The 21,617-nt window shown below is 39.4% G+C and overlaps 1 protein-coding gene across 2 annotated transcripts in view; it reads left to right on the plus strand.

The window, feature by feature from the left end:
* The first annotated feature begins 1,397 nt into the window (after window positions 1–1,397).
* Window positions 1,398–21,617, plus strand: part of ENPP3 (ectonucleotide pyrophosphatase/phosphodiesterase 3) — a 189,109-nt gene continuing 168,889 nt past the window's right edge. Inside the window, exons 1-2 of one of the 2 annotated variants that reach the window (XM_073627288.1) lie at window positions 1,398–1,785; window positions 12,730–12,820. In XM_073627288.1, the coding sequence (XP_073483389.1) occupies window positions 1,708–1,785; window positions 12,730–12,820 (169 nt within the window). In that variant the 5' untranslated portion in view covers window positions 1,398–1,707. Of the gene's footprint in view, window positions 1,786–11,350; window positions 11,419–12,729; window positions 12,821–21,617 lie in introns of those variants that run through there. The other variant, XM_073627289.1, reaches the window with a different exon arrangement.

The raw sequence follows: 21,617 nt of genomic DNA on the forward strand, positions 1-21,617 counted from the left end.
AATTAGGACGGCTCCATTGCCGGCAATTGCCGCCGATTTGACATGCGATTTGACATGTCAAATTGCACGTCAAATCGCACCAGTGTGAACCAGGTCTAATGGCTAGTTTACACTTGCTTCAAAACAAGGCTTCGGATAGGCTTTGTTAAAGCTCTCTGAACGCCAGTCAAAGCCCCTGTCACTAAATAAAATGGTTAGCTTACAGACCTGTTTACACCTTGCTTTTGCTTTGCTTTGCTTCGGATTTGCTTCAAAAATTATACCCAAGGTAGCTTTAGTGGTGCTTCAAAGCATCGTCAAAGCCTCCATAGAAGTCTATAGCAAAGCTTGCTTGAAAGCCACACTAAAGCCCCATCGAAGCCCCACGAAGCCTCACCGAAGCTCCACCAAAGCCTCATTGAAGCCCAAACGAAGCCTCACCAAAGCCCCATCGAAGCTCCATCAAAGCATCATTGAAGACCAACCGAAGCCTCATTGAAGCACCAAGCAAAAGCAAGTTGTAAAGAGGACTATAAGCTAACCATTTTATTTATTGACGGGGCTTTGACTGGCCTTCAGAGAGCTTTAGCAAACTGTGTCCGAAGCCATGTTTTGAAGCAAGTGTAAACTAGCCCTTAGCGATCCAGAAATTCTAGGAATGTAACTTTTATTTGAACTTGTTAAATTGATAGGTTTAGTTCCACTTTATGATTTACTGCTATACAGGGGCTCTGGGCTTCAGCAAAATGGCGGCCTCCAGCAAGAAGAAACAGGAGCAACGCTGGAGGCAATTTACAGCACACACTAATTTAGGTAGCATAATTAGTTATATGGAATGTATGTTCCTTGCTAAGAACATTTTTTTTTTTTTTTTTTATCAAGTTGTTATGGGAAGTTCTGCTTTAAGTCACACTACCCTGGACCATTCATAGTACCTTCTTTTTTTAGGGTCCTTTCCTAGATTATTTTTCACTTCTTTCCTTTGACCCCTACATCCCTACAGGGCTCATCTGTAATGCTTGGGTTTAGGGAAGGAAGCGGGAGGCAGGGAATACAGACATCTGACACTTGTTAAACTGTCAAATACCTAAGGCATTGATGGGGCTGCAGAGCAAAAATGGAGGGTAAGAGACATGGGCAGTAAGAGAGATGAGAATATTAACTCTTTTTTTTTTTTTTTTTTTACAGGGAGCTCCTATTTCCATTTCATTTTAGAGACCGATTGGGTCTCTTTAAGTGCAAATGCTGGTTGTTTGCCAGATTACGAATTGGACAGTCAAGTACTCCTGAGTACAGAGTAAAGTGTATGATTTCACAATGCTAGGACATTTACAGTTTGTATTTATCTTAGCTATATTTCACTGTTTTTCTAGATGAAGTACAACAGAATAGTGAAACAATTAATCTTTATTATCCAAGATTGTACTTTATCTCGAGTCCACAGAAAATAGGATAATCGTTTTACTATTGCTAACCATGCATTGCATACAGATCAAAGGATTTAGTCTTTGACCCTGTATATATTCTTCTGGAATCTTCCCAGTATTTGACTATGCAATTGTTCCTTGCATAGATAAGGACTGTCTCCTTTACAGGAGGAAACAAATAGAACGTTATGCAGAGGCGTAGCTAAAAGCCACAGGACCCTGCTTATTGAACCAGTAAACATACAAGTGCTCACTGGAGTTTGGAACTGCTGGGCAACAACAATATTCACACATTTACAAGATGGAATCAAATTTTAGCCTATACGAGAAGGAACCCGTTAAAAAGAAGCATGTGAATAAATATAAAATAATCTCTGGGGTAAGTGCCAAGTGCATCCTATTTTATCATTTTAATTACAGCCTTTTGTTCAGGTGTGTCATGCCAACACACTTTCTCATGATTTAAATCAAGTTCTTACGAAAAATACGTGTAGCGTAAGTGTTCCATCTCTTTTATAATATACTATGTTTAATTCTATCATTAAATTATATTATTTATGGTAATATTTTTTATGGATGTTAAGATTTTTAACTATAGTTTGCATATGTGGGAGAGATTTCATGCATGCAATTACCTGAATTTCCTTTTGTATCAGGTCTTTAGTTGAAAAGCAACGAAAAGATCACACGTCATAATGACTAATTAATATGCACATAGTATTAGAATTAAAGCCATAACATTTCAAGGGGCCCTGAAATGTTTTGCTTTCACACTGTATACCCTGCAGGAATTTAGGAATCATTGCTAATTGCTATTCTAAGCTGTAAGTGGTCTTGCTCTCTTGCCTGGTCGATGTCAGATTTTACTATATATGGAGTGGTTTGGCAAATGGCATCCTTTCTACTAATGTTTTATTAACATATGAATCTGACACTTGCCTATTATTTAATTCTCTTGAACAATAAACCTGTCAGTAACATAAATGTATTAAAGAGGCTGCAGCAATGGAGGCGCCTAACAGTAGAATATGACATTACCAGTGCCCCCAGTGTGCCTCTAGGTCTATAGCAGTTGCCAGCTTTAAAAAAAGTCCTAAAAGTGTCAGACGCTGGTCCACCTCTTTCCACATTCCCTTTGGACCAGTAAGGCCTCCACACCTCCGATGGATCAGTAAGGCCAACCATCTTAGTGTTTGAGCAAAAGGAGCTTGCAGGAGTTCAGATGATAAGGTGTTAGGTTGGCCATACACAGTTCGAATGAGATTTGAGACGTTAATGGGCAGGCTGAATTTACCAAGTTCATTGATCAATCAACTTGGGTACAACCAGTCTTCTGAATTATCTTTCAGTTATCACTAGCAGCTGCTATAGCTGCTAGCGATAATCACTGTCCTCTCCCGGTGGGGACGGCTTCCCCCGCCGGAGAAGACAATGGCCCAGCAGGAGGAATTCTCGCATCAACACTGTCTGTGTTGATGGGGTTCGAGCAAATTTCTTTTCTGCAACCTATGGTTGCAGGAAAGAAATTTGCTCTGTGTATGGTATGTATTGTTGAAAATAGGAGTAATTAGGTAGATCAAGTCAGGACACCAGTCAACAGTATAACATTTAGAGCTGGATCTACTAGATCATCCAAAAGACAACTAAGACAGGAGTGTAGAGCCTGAAGGATGCTAAAGAGCCCATCTACAACCATCATGCTCCTGCTCCATAGCACAATATGCCAAAGCTGTGAACCTGCCTGTCACATCACAAGGAAGGATGCACTTGTAGGCAGTGGGTGTATGATAGGGTAAGCTTTGCCAGTACATAATACAAATGAGGCACCTTCTCTAAGTCTCTTGAAATCCTAAGGTTACTTGAATGGGTGGGCAAAGCTCCTTCTTTGGCAATGACCCATTGTGCCTTAATTCATCGTTGAGTACAACTTTTGCTACAACTTAATTAATCGTTAAGTACAAATTTTGTTACAAATGTTGAGACCGAAATGTGTTACAGTCTTTGTTGTTTGTGGTGTGTGCAGAGTGCAAATACCCAATTACGAAGTGAAATGACAGATAATAATTTGCCCTTATTCTGACATTTATAGGTTTAGGAAAGCTAATGCAGCTAGGGCAAGAAGGTTATTTGAAGCAGAGCTGACCAGGTTGGCTCCATGACTTCTGTTTACAACTTCCAATGAGACCCTGGTGTGCAATTTATCTTGTATTTCCTTATACATTGTAGTTTAATTTAGATAACAGATACAGTATATCACATTGCAGCAGCGCTGTCACTTCTATATTACTTAATATTTTTGAGGGATACTCAAAATGTTTACAAATAAAAGTATTTAGTATGTAAAATCATCTACCTTACTAACTGCTCAGTGTCTGCCACCCCTCTCTGCTAATCCCTCCACTGGCTCCGATTGCCCAGCACTAACTAAAACATACAAAGCTATTCACAACTCTGCCCCAAGCTACATCACCAAACTGCTTCCAGTTATCACCCAAACCATTCTTTCCACTCCTCCCAAGACCTCCTGCTCTCAAGCTCTCTTGTCTCCTCCTCCCATGCTTGTCTCCAGGACTTCTCCAGGGACTCTCTACTTCAGTCTGTCTGGCTATCTCCTACTCTGGCTACTTTTAGGTGATCCCTAACAACTCATCTCTTCAGGGAAGCCTATTATACATCTTACTAACTGAACTTTAATCACTTCCATCAGCTCGCCCCCCATAGTTATAATCTTTTGTATCACTTGCCCCAGCCCCACTCTATTAGATTGTAAGCTCTTATGAGCAGGACCCTGTTAACCCTCTTGTATTTTATTGTATTGGATATGTATTGTCTCTGTTTATATTGTAAAGTGCTGCTCAAACTGTTGCGTTATATAAATCCTGTATAATAATAATGATAAAGTTCAGTACAGTTTCTATTGCTATCTGAGGCTCCATTATAGAGATTTCTTCTCACTTAGGGTAGCCATACACATCGTGATTTCTCTTGTTTAGCTTCACTGGCTGAATGAAAGAAATCAATTGATTACATCATTCACACTAAACCGTCTGCCCTGCCTGTTATAGCATTCAGACAGCCACAGCACCTACAGCTGTGATAGGATGTATTTACTGTTTAGTCACAGCTCAGTCGGTTTTTAAATCAACTTTGTGTCACGGCGCAGCAACAGATGTAGAACATGTCGTGTTCTGCAGGCAATACCGTCTGCCAATGCACCTTTAATAATAAACTGACCATGCCGCAAATGTGTACAACGGATACAATTATGATGTGGTGAAGAGGAATTCCGAGCATATTCCCTATTAACCCCAAGTCAGCCGCTGCAGACAAAGCTGTGCACCAAGAATCTTGAGTCAGCAGGACTGCCCATGTGAAAGGGGGCTAATTATGCAGGCTACGATTTTACAGTTTGAAAAATTTTATATTTTGAATACAGCTGCCTATAAACATAGGAGAGAGTGCATTTGATTCCAAACAATGGACTGCACACCAATGACAAAAGATATACCTGTGCTCAAATCCCAATAGCTTGTACATGTATTTGAACTATCAGGTGCTAAAGAGGTGTGACCACATATTAACACTACAAATTCTGGATGGACCCTCTGCACACTGCTACACCCTTCCAAGCAAACTATGAAATGAAAAACAGGGATATTTAGTTGCAGGGCTTTTTTTCTCAAACAATAGGTGCTGGAACTCAACCACGACCCCCCAAAACCCATCCACCCACACACACCCTCCAAATCACATCAAATAGTGGGTGTGGTCAGTCAAATTTCACGAACAGTAGGAGGGTCTTAAAGGGGCATTAAATATCAGGATTGCATTACATACAGAGTGCAGAGTTCAGGGGGGTTACACACAGATTGCAGAGCTGTCACTTGTAAACACAGAAACTGGACTTCTGTGTTTACAAGTGATTGTGGTGAGCAGGCCCCCCCAAGGGTCTGAGCCAGAGGTGGTGGAACTGAGTTCCACCAAGTTCCCCTTGAAAAAAAGCCCTGTTTAGTTGACATATATTGCAATACATGTTTAAGCTGACCAGCTGCGTCAAAGTAATCCCTCTTATGGCCAGTCCTACACTGTCTTGCCATTGCAAATGCTACGGTGAACACCATGCCAACATAGGGCATGTTGGTCTTTATGTGCCACAACACTGGAGTGATGTTCATTGCAGTGCAGTGATGTGACACTTCTAATAAAATTGTGAACATTTTTTATTTTTTTTAAGCAGGTACAGAATTACTTTGGTCTTTAGTCATTGTAAATGAATGGCTTGAGGTCAACATCCATGAATGCGTTATACATGTGAACGTTCGCACAAACATTTAAATGTCTACCACGTAACTTACCTACAAAATTGAACCACAAAAGCAACGTTTTAAAGTTTAGATTTACACTTTTCAATGTTTCCGGGGAACATGATGCAACTGTGTGCATGGGCTCTAAGGACTACAACACTGCTGCGTTCTGAACCCTCTAAAAATGTACACACAGAGATTTGAATACAATGTTTATACAACCATGTGAATAAGCCCTAAATGGATACCTACACGCTGCTATGCAAAACATGTTATTTGCAGTCAGGTGAGTAGTTGGTTTTGCAGAGGCAAGACACAACACTGTCTCTGAATGTGCCTTTCATAACTTCTGCAAGGTATTAGTGACACCCCTATACACCATTGTACCTAACAGAGCACAGCAAGGAACACTGCTACAAAAAGTGCTAAAAATCCAGAAGTTTGCCTTCTGCTGTGTGGGAACTTTAAGCACTTGAGAAGTAACATGCCACTGCTACTCATGCCATAGGCACTCTGTTTTGAGATAGGTTTGGGGTACTATTACCGGCCCTCATGTACAAATGCTAGATGTATCACATAGAAACAGAGCTTTCCAATAATCAGTAAAAAAAAAAAAATACATAAACCCCACAAAACTCAAAAAATAATAGTACAAGATTTTAATAAAATAAATAAATATCGTGCATTTTCATTAAATTATATGAATCAACTCACCTGACTTAAAATCCCATAAATCATATTGGTGTTAATTTGATATATTCCACATGAGGTGTGAAAAAATGCAAATTACACTCTTTTTGATATAAAAGTGCTGGTGTTTCACAACCCTCAACATGCGCCCTGGTGATCTGAATTGCTCACCAGATCTATTTGGCATCTTTCAAAAATGCATCAAAAAGCTCTAAATAATGATGCCAATTATACAGGAATGGAAAGCATTTCCTCATGGTTTCTTTAGGAAAAGCACAGAAAAGAGAGGCTTATAGCACTCTATTGTATCTTTATTAAAACAACAAGATTAAAACAACTTGTACTCACAAGGCTAGTGCTCTGCCTAGCAGTCAAGGTTGACTGCATACAGTTTGTATGGAGAGCCACCACTGCAAACCTCGGTCTTAAACATGAGTGCGCAGTGACCACTCCTAAGTGTGTAGTAAATTCACAGTAACTTGTCCAGCCCAATGCTTTTTGTCAAGCCAGACCAATGCCTGCCAGTGTCTTCAGTATTTTTAAGTTACTGACCTGGAGCAATCATACTATAAAGAAATGTCAGCAAATGTCAACTCCTTATCTTTATACTTGTTCTTGGTTACATATTACATAATTAGTCTAGGTGAAAAAGACCACAGGTCTAGTTCAACCAATAGATCAGTTAGACTCAGACAACATTGAAACACTGGGCTGAACAAAAAAAAACTGGAAATGTGTATGAGGCAGGCCCGGACTGGCCATAGGGCAGACCGAGCATTTGCTCGGTGGGCCACCGGGCCGCTGGGCTGTATGTCTGGGACATGCAAAGTCGGCCACGGGTTCTGACATGCAGGACCGGTGTTCTAACACCGGCCGCTGATGTTCCGCCAGTGGTGTACTAAATGGGGGGCGGGCAGCCAGTGACAGCCGCTTTGTGAACTGCATTTGCGCTGTGTAGTGGGGGGTGGGTGCGCGCGAGCCTCGGAGCCGCACTCGAGTGACACGCACCCGTCGACACATCAAGGGGCCGGGACCCGTAACGATCACCTTCTCTCTAGCCTGGTGGCCGCAGCTCTGATCAGTCTCGGCTCGGCTGTCTCACACAGCCGAGCAGAGTGAAGCCGCCTCCCCCTCCTCCTTTATGTCTACACAGGGGGAGGGGACCCGACATGCAGTCCCACGCTGATCTGAGGTGCATTATGGGTCTGAAGGGGGGGTCTGTATTGTAGGGGGGTTCTGTATTGTAGGGGGGGTTCTGTATTGTACTGGGGTTCTGTATTGTGGGGGGGGTTCTGTATTGTAGGGGGGTTCTGTATTGTAGGGGGGGTTCTGTATTGTAGGGGGGTTCTGTATTGTAGGGGGGGTTCTGTATTGTAGGGGGGTTCTGTATTGTGGGGGGTTCTGTATTGTAGGGGGTTCTGTATTTCGGGGGGGTTCTGTATTGTAGGGGGGTTCTGTATTGTAGGGGGTTCTGTATTGTAGGGGGGTTCTGTATTGTAGGGGCCGGGGGTCTGCACTGTAGGGAGGGGGTCTGCACTGTTGGAGGGGGGTCTGTATTGTAGGGAGGGGGTCTGCACTGTAGGGAGGGGGTCTGTATTATAGGGAGGGGGTCTGCACTGTAGAGAGGGGGTCTGTACTGTAGGGAGGGGGTCTGCACTGTAGGGAGGGGGTCTGCACTGTAGGGAGGGGGTCTGTATTGTAGGGAGGGGGTCTGCACTGTAGGGAGGGGGTCTGTATTGTAGGTAGGGGGTCTGCACTGTAGGGAGGGGGTCTGTATTGTAGGGGTGTTCTGTATTGTAGGGGGGTTCTGTATTGTAGAGGTTTCTGTATTGTAGGGGGTTCTGTATTGTAGGGGGGTTCTGTATTGTAGGGGGGTTCTGTAGTGTGGGGGGTTCTGTATTGTAGGGGGGGTTCGGTATTGTAGGGGGGGTTCTGTATTGTAGGGGGGGTTCTGTATAGTAGGGTGGGTTCTGTAATTTAGGGGCCAGGGGTCTGCACTGTAGGGGCCGGGGGTCTGTATTGTAGGGAGGGGGTCTGCACTGTAGGGAGGGGGTCTGCATTGTAGGGAGGGGGTCTGCACTGTAGGGAGGGGGTCTGCACTGTAGGAAGGGGGTCTGTATTGTAGGGAGGGGGTCTGCACTGTAGGGAGGGGTCTGTATTGTAGGGAGGGGGTCTGCACTGTAGGGAGGGGGTCTGCACTGTAGGGAGGAGGTCTGTATTGTAGGGAGGGGGTCTGTACTGTAGGGAGGGGGTCTGCACTGAAGGGAGGGGGTCTGTACTGTAGTGAGGGGGTCTGGACTGTAGGGAGGGGGTCTGCACTGTAGGGGGTCTGTGTAACATGCAGGGGGTCCAGAACTGTTAGGGGGTGTCTGTGTAACAAAGAGGGGTCCAGAGCTGTGGGGGGCTGTGTAATGTAAAGGGGTCCAGAGGTACAAGGTGCTGTGTAATGTAAAGGGGTCCAGAGGTGCAGAGTGCTGTGTGATGTAAAGGGGTCCAGAGGTACAAGGTGCTGGAACCCCACATCCCATCTTCAACCGCCGCCGCGAAGCGCCACCCCCGCCCCCCCCCCCCGGCTGCTCAGTCTAAAATGCCCGGGCCTATTTTTTGTCCCAGTCCGGGTCTGGTATGAGGCCTCACATTCTCAAATGAAAGATGTCAGCAACAGAAGCACCCATACTTTTCTCATGACAATCGCTTTAAGCAGTGTGTAAAGAAAGAAAATGCGCAACCAAAAATAAATACAAATTATAAATTAATAAAAATAAAATTTAATAAAAATGAATAAAAATTATAAATAGTGATGTGATAATGTGTTTCCAACAATATAACAATTGAAACTGTGATTAAACAGACAATTGCTGAAAAAGGAATAATACAGTCCTATATAGTCCATAGACTGCTGTAGATGTTGTATCCAAAAGATGAACAAATATTTATATTCCCAACAATGTAGCAATTGAAACTATATATATATATATATATATATATATATATATATATATATATATATATATATATATGTGACTGTGATTAAACACTTAGTAACAGTTTCTGAAATAAAGAAGAACAGGAGCAATCCTATGTGATATAATCCGTAGACTGCTGAACACAAAACTTCATGGTGCATGTAAAACATTTCAAACAATTTTGTTCTGTTTGCATCAGCTGGCTGGCTTGAGCCGTTTCAAAATGTTTGTATACCGCTCGTGTTGGATGACAGTGCTGATGGAAAAACCCTTTGAGTAAAAACTTTTGAAAGTACTACACCAGTGTTTCATTTGGAGGATCCAGGAAAAGAAACATTGCGGCAGTGCTGAGCGGGAGCAGGAGGAAGGTCTGTGTCATCACTGATCGTTTCATCTGTGGCCGAATCTACCACACCCCCCCCCCCGTGTGTGCTCGTATGATCTCTATAACTTGTGATCCACCTGATCTGGTAAGCGGCGCTCTTTGCTTTGAGTATTGAGGAACAGAACAAAATTGTTTGAAACGTTTTACATGCTCCATGAAGTTTTGTGTTTGGATATAACACTCACAGCAGTCTACGGATTATATCACATAGATAAAAATACCTTTGGGTTCACTCCGAGCCCAGGGTCATAAGGAAGCAAGCTGGACAGCCACAGCTGAATGGGTGAAAAAACCCCATTAATGGGATTATGCGGGCCCAAAATAAGCGTATAGCAAAAATTAACATCAAAGATAGTATAAAAGTATAAAAATATTCTCTTTGTATGCATGTTCATATTTAGGGATGATGGACCAATGTTTTTTCGACCATATCTTCTTTCCCCATTTAACAGCTGAATGGGCCAGCATTGACAGCTTTCTTCTCGGTTTGACCAAACATAGGTTCAGATTGAACTCAAGATCATCCCTAGTAGTGATCATAGATCCGAATTGGGGGAAAGTATGTAATGACCAGCAGCTGTCATTTATTACGGGCCACCATCTAATCAATGCCTGAATAGTAAGGTATCAGGGCCACCACCCCACCACTTTTTATTAGTACTGTTTCTGGGAGGCAAATACTCAGGGCAATCCTCCTCTACCTACAGTGGCCTTAAAATAAAATAAAAAAATATTTTATGCTACTTCTCCCTAATTTGAATAGGAAATAACCAGAAAATGAGAGGGAAATTTATTTTGCAGACTCATGTCATACCAACCTAGAATGGATTTCTTTCCAGGTGCAGCCAGTGAAATCATTAATCAGAAACTGGGAAAATGTGTATTTTTTCAGTTAATTCTGCAGATTTTTTAATAAGCATGCATTTGTACATCTCTTTTTTTTTGGATAAATTGAATCATATTACTGTTTCAATAACTGTCAAAACAAGGTTCTGGTTATTCTGAAATGAGCTTAAAGCGGGGTTCCACTCAAATTTTTAACTTAATCTTACCCCCTTCAGTTAATTGCATAGATGTTCAAATGCCGCATGAAAATTTTTTTTATCACTGTAATTACCTTTATATTGTACTTTATTGTGGCACTTCCTGTCTCTCCTTCCATGGGAGTAGGCGTGTTTATTGCCTTTCCCCGGCGCCGCACTGTCTCCTGGGAGCTTAGTGTCAGGCTTCCCAAGATTCAACAATGATCATGCTTGTGAACAAGCTGTGAATGAACAGCATTCACCGCATCCAGGAAATCAATGCTTGTGGGCTTCACATGCCCACAAGCAAGATGGAAACAGCCAGCATCACATTTTTAAAGTTATTCTTCAGTACGAAAACAGACAGAGGCAGAAATATTACACCCAAACTGTGAGTATTATTTTGGGATTAGCAATGTGTCTCAATGACCTAAAAAAAAAAAAAAAAAAGAAAAGATTGGTCGCCGGACTCCCGCTTTAAGTATTTGTTATTGGCAATGCTTTCTTCAATCCTTCCTCCAGAAAACACCTTCTCAAACAACACTTTGCATGTTACATCACACCAGGTGATAATTTAATTTGAATCAAAGGAAACATTTCACAGGCATTCTAAAAGCTGACAAGACAATGCTAAACAGCTCTAGTGTAAGTACTATCTCTTCAGCCCTTGTTTTCTTTCTTTAAAACAATGGACAGATTGCAATTCAGATCCTTAAGTTTATATATATATATATATATATATATATATAGATCTATATATATATATATATATCTATATATATATATATAGATATATATATATATAGATATATATATATATATATATATATATATATATATATTTATACTAAGCATATAAACAAATGTTAGTTTCATTGAATGCATTCCATTTAACTGCCTATTACAACCTGGCATGTGAACCACACATGCTACATGGTTGCACTGTATTTATTATAGAAACATTAGTAGTTCAAGTTCTGAACACCGGAAAGCTATGGAGGGATGAACATACTTCCAGTAGTCATTTGCGGTGAGCTCAGAAAAAAGCAGTCTATGAGTTGGTTACAGAGTACACAAACTAACTGTACTGTATCCATAGAAGAACAGCATTGTTAGCCTAATATAGGTCTATAGAACATATCCCCATCTCAATTACATAGAGGTGTTCTATAGTCCACATACAAAAGCTGAATTGTTTGAAATTTCAGTTCAGTGCATTGAAAGTTAGAAAGATACTGGACACTGGTATTTTTCTTTACTTGCAAACAATGAACCTGAGATAGGAAATAAACAACTATCACATCTAAGAAATGGTAAATTACTATATAGTATATTTTCTTCTTGGGTTTAAATATTCATTAACCACCATGCTGGCACAGATCACAAAGACAAAACGTGTGTGATGGAAAACAGATTAGAGATGTGCACGGGGGAAATTTTTTTTCCGTTTCGGATTCAGTCGTTAAGTTAATCAATTGATTTCATCGTATTTGTTACATTAGAATGATTTGTTTTCAGAATCTGTTTAGTATATTCGCAATAGTTTCGTATATTCCTTGTTTTGAATCGATTTGCATTTTTGTAAGTTATTTCTGAAGATTTGGAGTCATTCGTTTTTTATGCTTCAGAGATTATGATGGAATATACCTCCATTCAACTATTGCATCCTGTCATCCAAATGAAATACATGAATACAAATTCATTAGTTGTTTTCAAATTTCTTTTCATAAGGAAATGAATTACACATATCTAAAACTGAGACATTTATTAAACTAGTCTAAACACCTATGGGTTTTATGAGAACTTGAAGTCCTCATGTGGCTAAATAAGCCTGTTGGCATCTGTCACAATTCTTGGAAGTATACTGTATGATTTTATATTAGATTTATGGAAGTTTAGCATAAAGTCAATGTTATGAAAGTATTTTTATAAATGTTATACTGTATTCTCTTACAGGTTCTCCTTGTTGCATTGGTGGTTATGTCACTCGGATTAGGACTTGGCCTAGGATTGAAAAAGGACAAAAAAGAACCTGACAGACCATCATGTATGTCCTATATGTGAAGGCTTTATATGATGTTGGTTATCTTAGGTTGCTAAGTGATTTTATCCTTTCTGTACTGTTCTTCCTATATCTGTGTGTGCTTTAACTAATAGCCCTTGGCGGAATTTGCTGCACAATACAGCTACTGACATTTTTCATAAAAAGAAAAACAAAACACTATAGGACAACTGTTCAGACGTTCTTATCATAGGTTCTTGAAGCATCTTCACACACTTCACCTCCTCCATTTGGTTTTCCACTTTTTATCTAGGTTCACTGGGTTTTCTACACCTCCTTTACTTCAGGTAAATATGCATGAGACTGACAGGTTGGGTGGAGCTTGAAAAGGTTCACTAGGTTTCTTTTCCTTGTCAAAAGAAGTTTATTGAGTATACAATGTTATAAAGATACATAAAGATACATAAAGTAAGTTTACAAGGATCTATAAAGTAAGCTCATTGTTTTACAGTAGGGTTTATATAGGTAAATATCATGAAATTTCAAATATTAAACATTGAGTTCACGTAAACCTAAATTAAAGATATATATCATTTCCTTAGTTACTTTTGTAGGTATTTAAAAGATTTATACCTACTATACATATTGTTAACAAGTAGAGTGTATATAGGTCAAATAAATTCTGATAATGAGCTTTAATCGTAAGGTGGAGAAAAGGAAAGAGAAAGAAGAAAAAGGGTTGAAAGGTAGAGGTATGGTCCACAAGGTTGTCCCGCTCGTCAGTTTATTATTCTTTTTAGTTCTCTTTGAAGCCTTAGAATGGGTGTCTCTGTAAGTCATTTAATCTGTTACCATGGCAACAGGACAGAGTCATTGAAATTTGACAGGAACTGTTGTTTTATCCAAGGATGCCAAAGTTTTTCAAATTTTGGAATTTGATTTTGATCGATGGCTACCATCTTAGCATGGGACATTGTATTATTCATTCTGTGAATTGTTTCTGCTAGTACCAATGTAGGAGATTTCCATGCCTTGGCCACTGTTTGTTTTGCAGCCGTTATTAGTTGGATCATAAGTTTGAATTGAGAGAGTGTTAACCATTCCGGTTTTAGATTAAGTAAAGTTAAATATGGATCTGGTTGTATTATTTTTTTAAATATTTTAGATGCAATCACGAAGACTTCCTTCCAGAAGGTTTGGATTACTGGGCACGTCCACCATATGTGTAAATATGTGCCTATTTCTGGGCATCCTCGAAAACAAAGAGTTGAGGTATTAGGTGAATATTTTGCCACTCTAGCGGGTACAAGGTACCAGCGAGTTAGGACTTTATAATTTGTCTCCAGTGCTAAGATGTTGGGTGAAGATGACTTAGATGTGAGCCATATATTAGACCAGTCCGTGTCTTCTAAAGTTCGTCCCAGGTCCTCCTCCCACCTCTGAACGTAAGAGGGTCTATTAAGATTTACTACTCCATATAATTGATTATAAAGTGATGAAATTGTACCTTTAGCAAATGGATCTTTTGTACAGATTGATTCAAAAATGGATAATTGGGATAATGGTGTATCCCCCTTTAGGAATGGTGTATAGAAATTTTTGATTTGGAGGTATCTAAATATCTCAGAGTTTGGTAGATCATATTTTTCTCTAAGCGATGGGAATGAAAGGAATGATTTAGATGCTATGAAGTCATTTAGTGTCTGAATGCCTGATGTTGTCCAAGCTTTAAAAGAATTTGGGTAGATCCATGCCGGATAAAAGGCCGGATTTCTGATAAAAGAAAGGAGAGGATTGTGTGGAGATTGTAACTGATATTTGGTTTTTAGTTTATCCCAGAGAGATAAGAAGTGTTTAGTTATGGGATTATGAATTTTAAAGCGGTCTTTAGGATCAAGCCATAATAAATTTGATATTAATAGAGGGTCATTTTCTGAAGCCTCTATAAATACCCATAATGGGATTTCCTGTTTTGCATGGTATTTGGACAGACTGGCCAAATGTGCTGCTCTGTAGTAGTTAGTAAAATTAGGGTATCCCAGGCCTCCTTTATTTTTGGGAAGATGTAGTGTGTGTATAGGTATACGTGGTTTAGAAGAGCCCCATATAAACGAAGTTGCTCTTTTTTGTACTATTCTCAAAAAATAGGAAGGAATTGGAATAGGGAGGACTCTGAATAGATAAAGCAATTTGGGTAGAATAGTCATTTTGATTGCATTAATCTTCCCTATCCAGGATAAAGGAAGTTGCGACCATTGTTTTATTAGATTTGTGATCTGTCTTAATACAGGAGGATAATTGGTTGAGAATAAGTCAGAATGAGATGCTGTTAAATGAATTCCAAGATATGGGATTGATTTTTCTGCCCATGTGAATGGGAGTGCAGCCCTAGCCGGGATCAATTCCATGTTTGTGAGTGAAATATTAAGCACTAGGCATTTCTTAGGATTAATCATAAGGCCGGATAGGGCTGCAAATCCATCAAGAGCTGGTATTAAGTTAGGACCAGAGACCTGTGGTGATGATAGAAAAAGTAATATATCGTCTGCAAATATACATAATTTGTGTGTAATACCTCCTACTTCAATGCCAGTTATAGTTTGGTTTGTTCTGATGTATTGGGCCATGGGTTCGAGTATAAGGGCAAATAATAAGGGAGATAATGGGCAACCCTGTGGGGTACCTCTTTCGATATTAAAGGCTTCAGATTTGTATCCAGCATATTTTATATAGGCTTTGGGTTTATTATATAATGCTTTGATCCATGTTAAAAAGTGGGGTCCAAAACCCCATTTTTGTAATGAATATTGCATATATTGCCAGGATACTGTGTCAAATGCCCTCTTAATATTGAGAGATAGAAAACATAAAGGGATTTTCCGTTTTTTAGCAATATGTGCCAATAACACTGCCCTGCGTATATTATCGCCTGCCTGTCTATTTGGCATGAAGCCTACTTGATCTCTATGTATTAATTTTCCTATAATGCTATTGAGGCGTTTTGCTATTATTTTTGCTAATAATTTAATATCGAGGTTTAACAGAGAGATAGGCCGATAATTCACACAGGAAGTATCATCAGAAAGGGGTTTTGGGATCATACAAACAATTGCCATTAGTGTTTCTTGCCGAAAAGAATGTCCATCTAGAAGTTTGTTAAAAGTTTCAGTGAGAATGGGAGAGAGTATTTCTGAGAATGTTTTATAGTATAAAGCCGAGTAGCCGTCTGGGCCTGGTCTTTTGTTAAGTTTTAGGTCTTTTATGGCGTTAGCAACTTCATCTATAGTTATAGGCTCATCCAAACTGCTTTTTTGATTCTGAGATAACTCAGGTAAGGTTATTTTTGAGAAGAAGGATTCAGCTTCTGTAGGATTAAATTCATTGTTTGTCTTGTATAAAGTTGCGAGATGTGAGTGAAATTTATGGACTATTTTAACTGGATTACAAGTGTAAACATTTTTTGATAATTTCAAACGTATTGGTTTGAAAGATTTGTTAGTTGAATTTAATGCCCGAGCCAAATATGTACCTGGTTTGTTTGTATTCATGTAGAAATTGTGTTTGGAGCGTTTGAGGGATTTATCAACTGACTCAGTGAGAAATAGATCGTATTCCAATCTAGATTTTTCCAGATGAGATTTTGTACTCTGGGATGGATTATCTTGAAATGATATGTAGGCTGCATTAAAATCGAGTTCTAGTTTTTGTGCTAGATTTTTGCGTTCCCGTTTAAATAGTGCCATTTGTCGTTGTATTGTACCACGCAAGACAGGCTTATGAGCTTCCCACAGTGTTATTGGGGAGATGTCTGTTGTGTTATTAATTGATATGTATTCCTTTAAAGCTTGTTCAATGGCCATCTGATGTAGTGGGTGTTTGAGCATTATGTCCGGTAAGTACCACGTTGGGTCATGCGCTTTTGGTATGGCTGAGGCTATAGTAGTGTATACTGCATTATGGTCAGACCACGGAATCGGAATTATATCTGATGCAATAATTTCTGGTATCATTCCTATTGTTAGAAAAATATGATCTATTCTGGTGAAGGTTTGATGAGGGTGCGAGAAATAAGTGAATTTCTTTTTCATTGGGTTACTTTCTCTCCATGAATCTACCAGATTGTATTTGGAAAGAAGTTGAGAAAAAGGTAATCTAGAGGTTATTTTGGATGGTGTAAAAGGTGATTTATCTAGAAATGGGAGGAGGACCTGGTTCGAATCCCCACACATTATCACTGTTCCTATTTTGTGTGTATTAATCACTTGTAATATATGTGAGAGGAATGGTGTAGGTTGTTTGTTAGGAGCGTAGTAGGAAATCACCGTGATTGCTGTATCCATTATATAACCCATGAGTATCAGGTATCTACCTTCTGGGTCTTTAATTTCTGATGATAAGGTGAATGGTGTGGATCGGTGAAATGCAATTAGAGTTCCCCTTTGCTTGGTACAGGCAGAAGCCGTGTAAATTTGTTGATAAAAAGGAGAAATATATTTTGGAGTAGAATCTTTGGTGAAGTGTGTTTCTTGGAGGCATACTATGTGAGCCTTCTTGTTATGGAAAGTACGGAAGGCTTTGGTCCTTTTTTGAGGGACATTTATTCCCTGAACATTCAGGGAAAGTATATTCAGTGGTGCCATGGCAATAGATCAAATAGTTTTGACTTACTTTTTGTTATGCAGAGCTGACTGCGCAGATCAACCTGTGTGGACTGCAGAGATGAATAGATAGAAAAGAAACCAGTGAATTCTGGAGTAAAGAGTAAACAAAAAACATATGAGATTAGATGATACATTGTATAAATTATTTTTTGCAAGTAATCACAATTTACCCGTGAAAGAGAATAAATATCTCTCTCAGGGGAATAAGTGCCTTCGTCACACTCCCACATAATATGGTTGGGAGAATGAGGAGGGCTAATGGGGGTACACGGATCTTCCGCTTACAGGAGAGAAGTGCTATGTCAAAAGACATCAAAATGATGTTTCATTAATTGGAGTGCAGAATATAGTTTTTGTTGAAATTATTTATTCCAGGGTGGTTGTATATGGTTAGTCTTGCCCTAGGTTAAATAATTCAGTTAGAAAGGTACTGTTAATAACTTTGGTATTGATGAAGATAGTTTGAATTATTTTGGGATTTTAACCCTTTTAGAGTAAACAATTACATATTTTATTCATATGTAACTGTTTAGATATGTTAACTCATAAAATTGAGGTTGTATTGCTTCAGATTAGAATAAACAAAAACATGATGCTAGGAACTAGTTAGGTAATAATATATTTGTTTTAAGAAAAGAAAGAAAAAGCTTCCATTACTTCTGGAATATTGAACATATTTGTCCTAAAAAGTAATAAATCTATTGTTATTACCTGATAATACATAACTGAACAAGAATTTCCTTATTTCACTTATATATTCTAAGGCTATATGAATCAGAAGTAATAAGAAATATAACTGGAATGTAACATGATCCCACACAGTGTGTGACTATCAGAATGCAGTTACATTCAGTTATAAATACAGGTTTTTTATAGAGAACCATCTCTTAGTATAATAAATGAAGAGATATCAGGAATTAGGATGTCAGTCCATTGAATCTTCTTGGTCCATGGATGATGTGGCATAATGGCCTCTTTTGTGAGAATGATGATTCCCATTTTGTTCTGAAATTTTCTGGGTGCTGCCTGAAGGTGAAGATGACGCCATTCTTCTGCGTGTGGGAGTGTTGCTGCTTGTGGGTTCTGTCAGATTTAATTTTAAAAGGGTTTGTTGTAGTTCATCTGCTGATCTGCTTCTGTAAATTGTACCTTGGTAGTTAAATCTGACTGAAAAGGGGAAGCCCCATTGATACATAATGTTGTGGCGTTGCAGTTCCATTAGTTGGGGTTTCATGGATCGTCTTTTAGTAATAGTAAGTTGGGATAGGTCAGCAAAAATTTGATAATTGTGTCCTTGAAAATTAAGTTCTTTTTTTTCTCTTGCAGCAATTAGTATTTGTTCTTTCGTTCTATAATAATGAAATTTTGTGATTATATCACGTGGGGGTCCATCTTTCTTTTTGGCTGTGAGGGCTCTTTGTACTCTGTCCAGTTCTAAACGTTCAATAGGGATATCTGGCTTTAGTTCTTGTAATAGAGCAGTAATAGTAGATTGCAGGTCTGTCACAGTTTCAGGTATTCCCCTTATGCGCAAGTTTGAACGTCTGGCTCTATTTTCGTAATCTTCGAGCTTAGTTTGAAGTATTAAATTCTCTTTTTTTAATTGTTCCAATTCTGTTATATTTTCTTGGGTTGTAATTTCAATTTCATCCATTTTTATTTCTAAGGCTGCGGTGCGGTTTCCCAGCTCTCTTATTTCTTTGGTTAGGCTTTTTGTTATTTGGTCTGAGGTTTGTTTTAAAGCCTTATGAAGCATCTTTTCAAATTGTAATAATATTACTGGGGATACTGAGGAGGCTTGTGGAGAAGTTTGTGAGAGGATTTGTTCTGTATCTGACTCAAATGGAGAGTCTTGCTGTGACATTTTCTGTCTGTGAGAGCGCCCTGATGCTGTATCTTGTGAGGTGACTGGAGCTGCTTCAGCTGCAGTGAGTGCCTGTGAGCTCTTTGTGAGGTGATTTTTATTTCTGCCACAGTTTCCTTCCAGTACCATATTTCCTGCCCAAACTTTCACAGTTTGTTCCCTGGGGCAAAAAGGTTCAAATGGATACCTTTTGAGCCTGCAGGCTCCGCTTTGTCCTTCTCTTCTCTCCTCAGCGGTGTGGAGCTCTAACAATGCATGTCTGCTCTGCTAGGCTCCGCCTCCTGCCCTCCCACTAGGTTTCTTTTCAAGCTCCACCCGATTTGGTTAATTTTATCATATTGTTTTTTATTATGATTAAGACTGACACAAGACTCAACTTGGGTTCACTGAGTTCCTTTATCAGCGAGTTCCTTTACCAGTTTAACCTCTTTTACCCCTTTTGTCCTCTGTTTCCTATTATGCTTGAAAATGACTACACATAAATGACTTTCACAAAGCCAGTAACTTTGAACATCGAAGTAGATAAGAAACACAGAACAAGCTAAATCAAAGGGTTCACAGACTACAATGTGACATAAATGGATGTGCTCTAATAACAATTTTATAAAGTAAAGTTTTGTATTGTAGAAATTAAAAAATAATTCGAAACCTTTGAACCTTTGACAAGAGCATACAGTTGAGATCAGTAGCAGAGTACAAATCCTGGTAAACCTGGCTGCACTGGTTCTAACTAAGCTCTGTAAAATGAATATATACTGTAGCAGAGCTTTTATTTTGTTGCTAGCATTATTTTATTGATTGACCCTGCTGCTCTTATTATTTAAACTTTGAAAATTTAAATATACATTCTAAAAGTATTTTTCATTTCATCTGCAATATGCAGATTCTAACATGGACAGTTATCCCGAAAATGCATCTATCCTTAGTAAATCTGCCTACAGCCTGGATAAAGTAAAACTCAAAGCCATTTAAAACTTCTTTAACTTTAAATGTTTGATTGCAAGTCGAATTGTATGCTGCTTTCTTGTTCCTCTTAAGCCTCATACACACGATAGGACTTTGTACAAACTTTACCTTGGATTTTTGTACTAAGGGCGATGGCCATAAGTTTGTATTGCATACACACAGCAGAACTTTTTCAGCCAACTTTCACCAAATCACGTGGATTTTCAGCTCTTTACCACCACCCTTTGACTTCGACTTCTGTATTGTTGTCTGATATTGTGTCAATCTCGCCGCTTTTATTGGCGAGATTGACACCTTGCGAGCCGTGTTCACACTGGTGCGGGGATCCAAGTCGGTCAGGCACTGTATTTGGTATGAATCTTGAGGGGGAACTCCACGCCAAATTTTAAATTAAAAACCGGCATGGGTTCCCCTCCAGGGGCATACCAGGCCCTTATGTCTGGTATGATATACAAAATAATTTGGCGCTGCCCTAAAGAGAAAACAGCAGCTAACACAGCCAACAAGATATATGCCAAGTAAAGAGAGAACAAAATAAGTGTAGCGCTAAATAGGTTTAAAAATATCCAACATCAGAGATAACAAAATGATCCAGCAGTCCCAAACATAGAATATGGGAGGAAATCAGCCATATATATTAATCCCGATGTTAGGAAGTCCTCTGAAGGTATATGACTTCAAACACGGAGCAAATCAGTAGGTGTATGACATCTAAGGTGAAGACAGACACACCACCACCAACATTGAAGAGGCTTACCAGATTGAATGGACCCAAAGGGGCATACGCCGGGTTGGGTCAGACAGAGCTTAGGTGGTCAGTGGCTGTAGATGGCCCGGAGGGGTGATGTTTATGGAATGAACCGTAGGCTGTAGTATCCCTCGGAACGATGTTAAGAACCAAGTAGTAGTGATGGCAAATAGGAAAAAAGGAAGGAAGGCCACATAGTGTGAATCCGTAAACAAATATGGAATTTATTAAAAATAAAGAAATACACTCACATGTAAATCCATTAAAAAACAGCGATGTAAAAAAGTGGTGGCAGTGGGGTCCTACCCGACGCGTTTTGTCCTCTTAGACGTCGTCTGGGGGGTTCCCCCCACTGCAACCAGCCAGATATATATAGAGAATGTATCAATAATGATGGGAAACAGCTCCACGAATGCAAAATGGTCACTTCTGGTATTCGGGCAAGATGGCCGCCCGGCGTGCGTTCCACGCCTCACATTGAGTGTGAATACCGGAAGTATAACTAGTAGGGTCAAGAGTGATGTACAAATCAAAATAAACATATTAGAAAATAAAACAAGTTAGCCAATAACGCATAAAGAGTGTCCAATGTGCGATGTATAT

The sequence above is a fragment of the Aquarana catesbeiana genome, linkage group LG04 (assembly GCF_042186555.1).
Source record: "Aquarana catesbeiana isolate 2022-GZ linkage group LG04, ASM4218655v1, whole genome shotgun sequence".
NCBI classification, from domain to species: Eukaryota; Metazoa; Chordata; class Amphibia; order Anura; family Ranidae; genus Aquarana; species Aquarana catesbeiana.